This window comes from Monopterus albus, unplaced genomic scaffold (assembly GCF_001952655.1).
Source record: "Monopterus albus unplaced genomic scaffold, M_albus_1.0 scaffold364.1, whole genome shotgun sequence".
NCBI lineage: Eukaryota > Metazoa > Chordata > Actinopteri > Synbranchiformes > Synbranchidae > Monopterus > Monopterus albus.
The window spans coordinates 233,386-242,290 of NW_018128244.1; the positions used below are offsets into that span (position 1 = coordinate 233,386).

General features: G+C 43.0%; 1 protein-coding gene across 2 annotated transcripts in view; it reads right to left on the reverse strand.

The window, feature by feature from the left end:
* The window catches only part of slc44a1b (solute carrier family 44 member 1b), a 31,104-nt gene extending 24,590 nt beyond the window's left edge, over positions 1 to 6,514 (reverse strand). The window contains exons 1-3 of one of the 2 annotated variants that reach the window (XM_020585399.1): positions 6,061 to 6,514; positions 3,574 to 3,663; positions 1,380 to 1,522 (exon numbers count right to left, since the gene is read on the reverse strand). In XM_020585399.1, coding sequence (XP_020441055.1) covers positions 1,380 to 1,522; positions 3,574 to 3,663; positions 6,061 to 6,117 — 290 coding nt within the window. In that variant the 5' untranslated portion in view covers positions 6,118 to 6,514. Of the gene's footprint in view, positions 1 to 1,379; positions 1,523 to 3,573; positions 3,664 to 4,063; positions 4,142 to 6,060 lie in introns of those variants that run through there. The other variant, XM_020585400.1, reaches the window with a different exon arrangement.
* Between the last annotated feature and the right edge of the window lie 2,391 nt (positions 6,515 to 8,905).

Below are 8,905 nucleotides of genomic sequence, written 5' to 3' on the forward strand. Positions count from 1 at the left end.
GATGAGTCACAGTCAGCACAATCAACTCTGCAAACTCCCACAGGTCCTCGAACGCACCGTGCCAGGCTGACCCAGTTAAGCAGTAATACTGCAGTAGTACTACAGCAGTACAGTCCACTGACATGGGGCTGCATGTAACACCTTATGCAGTGCTTCAATAATACAATACTGAATTACACAACACCACAGAACAGTCGCAACTCACACTGAGCCAAACTGCACATACCTGTACAAACAACGAAATAGCACGATGATACACAATACCATGGACCAGGCCCAAATACACAAAACATGACACAAAAATAAACATACAATGCAAATATTTATAAAATACCACAGTGATACACAGAAAAATTACACAGCAATTCACAAAAATACCTGAGGTATACACCAAAAACCAGGTATTCACTAAAAATACCACAGTAATATACTGACAGATACTGCAGTAACAGTAAAAAGCACCGCAGTAACATACAACAAACTGCTGTAACACAGTAAAACCTACTGTAGTATACAACGCTGAGCATGGCTTCTTATTAGAACTTTCCAGTCCACCTTAAAAGTAGCAAAACACCTGTAAAGGGCATTGTTCAGAGGTTTCTAAGACAACGCTTGGGCTGAAAGACACAGAATATATGCAAGAGCCAATCAATTCCAGTAACAGAAACTTTGACATTACAATAAAAAACAGTTTTTTCTTAATTATTTTAATTATCATAATCATTTTTAACCATTCACCTGTACATTTTTTTCCTTAAAACCCCTGAACAGTGGACCATCTGACATCAAGTCTAGCTGTGGTTTTTGTTCTTTTACTAGTTTTACATGCTCAGGATTAAAAAGTCTCAAGAAAGCAACACTCATATATGACAGGGGATGTCCCAGAATATCATAATCCTGAACATTAAGTAAATTCACTGTAGTAATTTCCCGTCAGAGGCCTCTTAACATGGTACCTTGCATATATTCTGTGTGGACGACTGTGGTTCAGTGGGTAGAGCAGTCGTCTCTCGTCGGAGGTTCAAATCTCAGTGCCTGCAGTCCACATGTTGAAGTGTCCTTGGGCAAGACACTGAACCTCCGAATTGCCCCCGATGGTTAAAGCCATCGGTTGAGTTGGCGCCACAGATGGCTGCCTCAGTTCTGTACCAGAAACAAATTCCTTCTGTGTAACATACTTGGCCAATAATCTTGTTCTTATTCTGTCTCTTTCAGCCCTTGGGTTGTCTTAGAAATCTCTGAACAATGCCCTTTACAGGTGTTTTGCTACTTTTAAGGTGGACTGGAAAATTTGAACAAGAAGCCAGATTCAGCATCCTGCCCAGTACTGCAGTTCAGTGGACAGACACAGCAGCAACTTGGTATAAAGCCAGACCTACTTCCTGTCGGTGTGGTCGAGGCCGCTGAGCCTGAAGCCTTCAATCTGTTCGTTGCGTCTGCCGCAGGTGTTGCCGTAGCTGTCGTATCCAAAGACAAGACGACCAGCGCCGCCAGTGACAATGGTGAAACTGCAGATGGCGCCCTGCAGGACAGAAAAACACCAGCTGTCAATGACAGCACCCCCAACAACTGTCCAAACACAAAGCAGTAAACAATAATGTCCCACCACCAGCAGGAGGAAGATGAGTGGATTAAATTGTGTTCAGTGGTTTCATGTGGGATAGGACAAGGTGTCTCTCAGCTTTAACCCCCCCCCCCCCTCACCCCCCACCGCCTACCGCCCCCTTCCACTCAACCAGCTGGAGATGGGCCTTGGCTAGAGACCAGCCGATGAGTCTGAGGCATCCCATTCCCAACAGTTCTTAGAAACTCAGCAATCAGCAGGTGAGACTTACAAAAAATTGTAAATTGTAATCAACCAAGAAAATTGCAATCAGTGCATGTCAAGTTGTTCTTCCAGCTTCTTTACCCTATGTTGTCAAAGTACAGTCCGTGAATCATAAAATAAAACACAAACAAATAAATAAATGTGACTTTAATTTGGGAGTAACTTAGCTTTGTGTAACGTCAGTGCTTTGTGTCACATCAGCATGAACCAGAGCGTTTTACTGGACTGACACGTTTACTGTTAGTCAGCTAACGCTAGCTTCAGACTGGGGGCTGCAGTTTGTAGTTTGTCCCAACCAGGCATCTGTAGGTCCCATCTTAGGAAACAGGACGCAAGGGACAAAGAAAAGAAAGGAGCAAGTTATGGTGTCACTTTGTTTTGGGTGTCACTAGAGCCTCTGGGTAGAGAAGCTTTAAAATGCCCCTCAGCATTTCCACCAGGTGGTGTTTCCTCTGAATTAAATGATCTACAGTGGCCCACATGTCTGTCTAAGTTCAGAGGATCTAAGTTCAGAGATGAATATTTTTAATACGCTGATTGGGAATTGCTGTCAGTAAAAGATGATAGTTTCCATCTCAGAGTCAAAGGTGACATCTTCAAATGTTTTGTTCAAAGCCAAAAATTGACTTTACTGTTAACAAACCCTGAAAAATGATCACCAGCCTTTTCAGTTTATTACTATGGTTGTGCACACTTTATACAGTATATTTCTTTGTTTTCATAAAAACTAGTACTGGTAGTAGAACTGAGTAACTTGGAAAGGAATGTGATTCTGCACTGGTTCACCAGGCTGCTGTTATTACTACCTCCCCCAAGGAGGTCACGTTTTTACTGCCATTTGTTCTCAGCATAACTCAAAAAGTAATGAATGGATTGGGATGAAATGTTTTGGAGAGGGAGGGTACGGCCCACAGAACAATCCAACAGATTTGGGTGTTTATCCAGATCATCATCAGGATCCAGGAATTTTTTTAAGGATTGTTCACCATTGTGAAATAGGGCCCTAATTCCATAAACAGTGCAGGATAACCTCATAAGATCTACCGCACACCACATCTGGATCCAAGCAACCTAGTCCAGAGTGTTCACACTTATAAGGCTCAGGGAAAACCGGTTACTGTGAGACAACAAATATTGCTACGGACCCACACACACTGAACTGCCATTAGGTACTGATTAATCAGAAACAAATCAGCAGATGGATCAATAACGAACATAAAAGTGGCTCCACCAGTGAAACGCAGCAGGATTCAGACACAAAGATGTTTCAGCACAAATACCATGACTGGTTTTCTGCTTGTGCACTTTGACTTCAGTAGTCAGTGCAGATTCTCAGTCATCCAGGTCATAGTAAACTGAAAAAAACTTAGAAAGAATCAACTAAAAAATCTAGTCCAGTTGATTTTTTCAGTTTGACTTCAGTAGGATTTTTACAGTGTTATACTGGTATGTTTACTTTAGTAGTTTAAAGGTTCAGCATACTTCAACCAGTACTGCTGTAATCACAAAACAGACTCAGTATAATATATGTACTGTGAATGTCACACAAACAAATCAGCACTACACAAATACTACAAGACATACCGTACTATGGCAGTATTAATATAGTATTATGGCAGTGCTATGGTAGTATTACTGTAGTATTATTCCAGTCTAGGGTGTGAGCCCATCCCAGTGATGATGGTGGGTTAATGGAAGGCGCATTACAGTATTATTGTAGTACTATTGCAGTACTACGTGGTTACCATGCCGACGCAGAAGATGGCGAAGAGCAGGAACCAGGGCAGGTCCGTGCAGCTCCGGTCCTCCAGTGGTCTCCACTCTCTCCTTGTCCTCTGAAACAGACACAGAACACGGTCACACTGCGAGCAGAGCCGGGCCTGCAGGACCGGGCAGAGCCAGACCGGACCGGTCCACACCTCCAGCCACAGACACTCTGTCCCGGCCTGTTTGCTCGGCTCGGTTTCGGCACTAATTGCACACAGCTACAGGCTGGACCGAAGCCTTGGCCTTCCCCGGGAGCATCAGATGTCACGGCCCGTTGCCAGGCCTCGGTAGCACGCCCATCCCCGGGAAGAGCTAATTGGATTACTGCTCCTGACTCGAAGCCCAGCTCGGCCCTCTCCGTTCCCTGGCATCGGTCTCCCTTTCACGGTGACCAAAATAAACACGCACCCGTTATCTGCTGAAGGGCGCCAGGGATGTCAGTGCCGAGTCGAACCGGGCAGTGCTTACCTCCGTGCTACCGCTGCATCCCATGGCAGTCAGGGTGGACGTGCCAAGAGCCTGACGGAGCTTCAGCAGGCGCAATGGAGGGGGTCGCACACCCAAACGCGCACACGCACAGTCCCGCACACTCTGCCTGCATGCACTCACTGCGCAGAGGCGCGATCCCGGAGGCCGAACACTGAACGGAGACGGTCCCGACGGTCAGACTGGGCGCTCCGGACCACAGAGCATTTTGCTGTCGTTGCCTCCTCCGGTTATCGTGGCGAGCGGGGATTAACGGCCGAGGATTTGTCCGCCACACTTCCTGGTGGGCCGTCAGGTGCAGCGGCCATTCATCTCATTGTGCATGCGCAATTAGTGATAGAGAGCCCCTGAAAAAACAAACCGCAGCTGCAGGTGCAGTACCCGGTGCGACCGCTAAATGGAGGCTAACGGCAGTGTGGCGCTGTTTCCTCTGCTTTAAAACTTCATCAAGATATAACGAATAATTAACAACGTTGTCGTTCTAGTCTCACATATGGTTCTTTAATCTGACTGTAGTTTTACATTAGTCCGTGTGACGTCTATGTGCTCACAGGTCATCACGTGTTCATCATTCCCTAAACGTTACACATGGTGCTAAATACTGATAATAACAGTGGACTAATAGCTGCACTGTTTGTGATATGATCACCCTTTGCACATATGAACCATCACACGGAACCTTACATCCTTTGTAAGCTTAATTTAGTTCATTTTGTGGTTTTGTATTTTGTTGTATAATGTTACTAAGTTGTTACAATATATTTACTACTTTCTTGTTCTTTTCTTGAACTGTCGTATCTTATTTATTACATGAATAGATAGATACTTTACTAGTCCAGGGGGAAATGTGCTCATAACAAGACGGAGAGAATAAAATCTGACCCTGACACTGATGTGGCTGCTCTGTAAGAGCATTTATGGAGCTTTTGTAATACACTATAATTATTTGTTGTTCCTAAACATGCCCATATTTTTTAAAAAGATGGCTTTATCAGTTACAAATCTTTCCATCATAAAAAATGTTTGCAAAATAAAAATATGTCTTATACTGGTCAGAAGATATTTGTATGGTAAACTCAGTATGTGTTTTCATATCAACCTGCTGCTGGAACACACAGTTTATTTTGTGTAAATGTATGTTTTCTACTTTTATTTAATAGGTGATGCTATCTTAATAACTAGTTAATTAGTTTATTAGTATTAAACCACTTATTTTCCAATTATTGACTTTTAAGGCTCACCAATAGACAAATATGACTTTATCCCCTGTTTGAGTTGAATCCTTGTTGTTTTCTGTTATTTAAAAAATTCAGTTGTGTTATTTAAAGGTTCATGTGAACACTTGTCTACTTGTCACCATTTTGTTGCTGGTGATGTTGAAGACTGTGCATTATTGTAAACCTGCTAGTGTTACAGATGTTAGTTTGACCTTTGACCTCCACCGTGTGGAGCGGTGGTGCAGACTGTCACATGTTTACAGAAGTGGCGTCTTTGTTTTGATTCAGCGTGAACACACTGCCTCTGGCATCGGTTCAACGAGGAAATTACGTTTCATCTCTACTAATGCATCATTATCTATAAACTCGTCACCTTTTTAAGTAATTTCATCTACAAAGTACCTGCAGCTGTCAGACACATGTAGTTCAGTAAAAGTAAAATATTTCACTGTCAAATGTACTGCAGTACAAGTATAATGAGGCAGAAAGTGACCAAAATGTGTACTTAAGTACAATACTGGAGTTAATGCACTTCATTATAATCTGGAAAAAATCAACTGGACTAGATTTCTAGGTCGAAGACGTTTCACCTCTCATCCAAGAGGCTTCATCAGTCCTGACTGACTGGTGTTGAGCCAGAGATATTTATTCATTCATTATAATCCAACAATGTTTACCGAGAAGAGTTCAGTCAAAAAAAGAATAAAAACCACACTGTTTAAGATTAAACCAGTAAAACCAGTAACACCAAGCTAACTTTACCTTTTTCCTCAGCCAAGCCTGCTGCTGAGAGCCTGAGGTGAGACGTTTAGGGTCCATGTGCCCAGAGGGTCCTGTAGAGTCCTAGAAAGTCCAAAAGGTCCCAGAGGATCCAGGAGGTCCTGGTGTTCCTGTCAGACTGAGGACAGCAGTGTTGTCGATCTGAGTAGGCTGCAGAGAAACACAGAGCTTTTGTCTTATTGTTTACTGTTGTACCAGGCCCAGAGTGTGTGTTTGTGTCTCTCAGTGTGTGTTTTATATTATGTGTCAAACAGTACATCTAATTTAAGGAAGAAAGATTTTTAGCCAAACACAACAGAGAACTGAAGATTTTCACAGTCACATAAAACTCTAGAAAACCTATTTTAATATAAAGATGGAAAGAATAAATGTTTTATCTGAGGTGGAATAACTGCTAAGATCTTAATTCACAGTAGCCCCATCAAAATAAAAAAAACAATCCAATATCCTGTATCGCAAATTTTTAATAAAGTACGTGTATTTGAAGCAAAAAGTACTCAATTAGAAGTAAAAGTATTCAACAAAAAGTGTTATATCTATCAAATATACTGTGATGTAAATATCATTTATTTCATTTCTGATGTATTAAGGCATAAGCAACATATTCATATTTTCAAAGTGTTTACAGTTTAATCTGGAAGGCCCATATTCTATGAACTGATCAATTGTTCTGTATGTCAAGTAACTGCATCTGTTTCATTTAAAATAATGCAACATAATCCATAAGATCATCATCTTTTATTTTTTACTTTTATCTGCAAAGTAACTATCTGTCAGATGCGTGGTGTAGTAAAAAGTGCATTTTCTTCTGAGATGTAGTATAACGTAAGATAACATGGAAATACTGGCGTGAAGAAGCTGAAGGTATACTTCAGCTGCCTGTTACTCTGTGCTCACTTTATATTGGCTGTGCCATTGGTCTAGTGCTTGTTCAGCCCATAGATAATCTGTTAGAATACATTTAAATTCTGTTTTGGCATCTGAGGCACATGTGTGATCTTTTGTCAAATTAAATGGCTACATTAGATAAGATGGGCATTTTTAAAACATAAGATGCACTTTGTATCTTGATAAGTGCTGCTATCGAGATTATCACCACCTGGATTTTGGTTAAAAATAGTTTGTTGTACTTTAGTGTTAGGCTTCTGGGTCATCTCTGCCAAGTTTCATGGGGGAGACTCGTGCTCCAAGTAGGCTGAGATTAAAGTTTTGCTTTTCCTATGCGTATTACACTGATAAGATGGCGCCCCCATGCGTGTGACATCACAGATCTCTCCGGGTTAAGTTATTTGTCTTTCTTGCATATTTGTGCCGTGTTAATGCCACAATTAAGAGTGCAAACATCCCGCAAGCATAATAGACTTCAGGAAGAACCCCTCCCCTCTGCTACCTCTGACCATCAAAGGGGCTGAGGTGGAGAGGGCTGACAGCCACAAGTTCCTGGGCCTGCAGGTGACATCTGACCTGAGCTGGTCACTGAACACAGCTACCACAGTGAAGAAAGCCCAGCAGCAGCTATACTTCATCAGGCGGCTCAGGAAAGCTGGGTTGAACCATCGCCCTCTCACCCAGGCTTATAGAGGACTGGTAGAGAGCATCCTCACTACTAGCATCCCAGTCTGGTATGGTAACACCACACAGGCAGAGAGGAAGGCTCTTCAAAGGGTCATAAAGACTGCAGAGAGGACTGCAGAATTGGGACTGAACTGCCTGCTATGGACACACTGTACACACAGCACTGTCGTAAAAGGGCAGAGAACATAATCAGGGATCTGCTCCACCCAGCTCACACTCTGCTCGGACACAAAAACTGCACCTACAACCTCAGGCACAGCAGAGCGGACAGTATCATCACACACAGAACTAGACTTTAGAACAGCTTTTTCCCTGATGGCAAATACAAAATGTGGAAAACGTGCAATGACTCCTCATTACCCTACTAAGTAGAAGACCATATACAATTACACCATGTTGATATCCTGTCTCTAAAGGATGGAGACAGAATATCAACAAAAAAATCCCCAAAAAGCACATGATACAAATGTTATAAACTGAGTTGCATTTCAGTGAGTAAAATAAGTATTTGATTCCCAAGCAAAACATGACCTAGTACTTGGTGGAGAAACCCTTGTTGGCAAGCACAGAGGTAAGATGTTTCTTGTAACTGGTCTACACTTTTTGGATTATGCAGTCCACTTGGGAGGAGACACAAGCCTGAAGGTAGAAGTATACCGGAAACCTACACACACGGACCAATACCTGCTTTTTGACTCACACCATCCACTTCAGCACAAACTGGGAGTCATCAGAACTTTGAATCACAGGGCAGAGGAAGTGCCCACAACTGCAGAAGGGGCCAAGAAGGAGAAATTACACATCCAGAACTCCCTTAAGACTTGTGGATACCCTAAGTGGGCCTTCACCAAAGCAAGGTGTTATGTGCCGTTCGCACCTGTCAGTGAGCGAACGAGAAAGAGGCGGACCCAGGTAGCCGACTTCGGTGCAAGCAGTGATTTATTATGTACAGTGATGAGTAAAAATACACAGAGGGAAATAGTACATAGTCCTGTTGATGAGTAGTAGCCGGGTGTTTGACCAACAGCAGGAGGTGAGGAGATGGAGAGCTGGGCCGAGCTGCGTAGGCTGGGTCACTCCTGGGCTGGTTGGTGGTGATGGTGGCTACTGAAGGTAGAGACAGAGAGATGAAGGCAATAGTGGAACAGATAGGCGACTGAGCATTGACCTGCCTGGGAGGAGAGAGTGGAGTCACGGTCCGGAGGAACAGTCCATGGGGAGAACACAAAACAGTAGCTGGCTAGGGGATAAA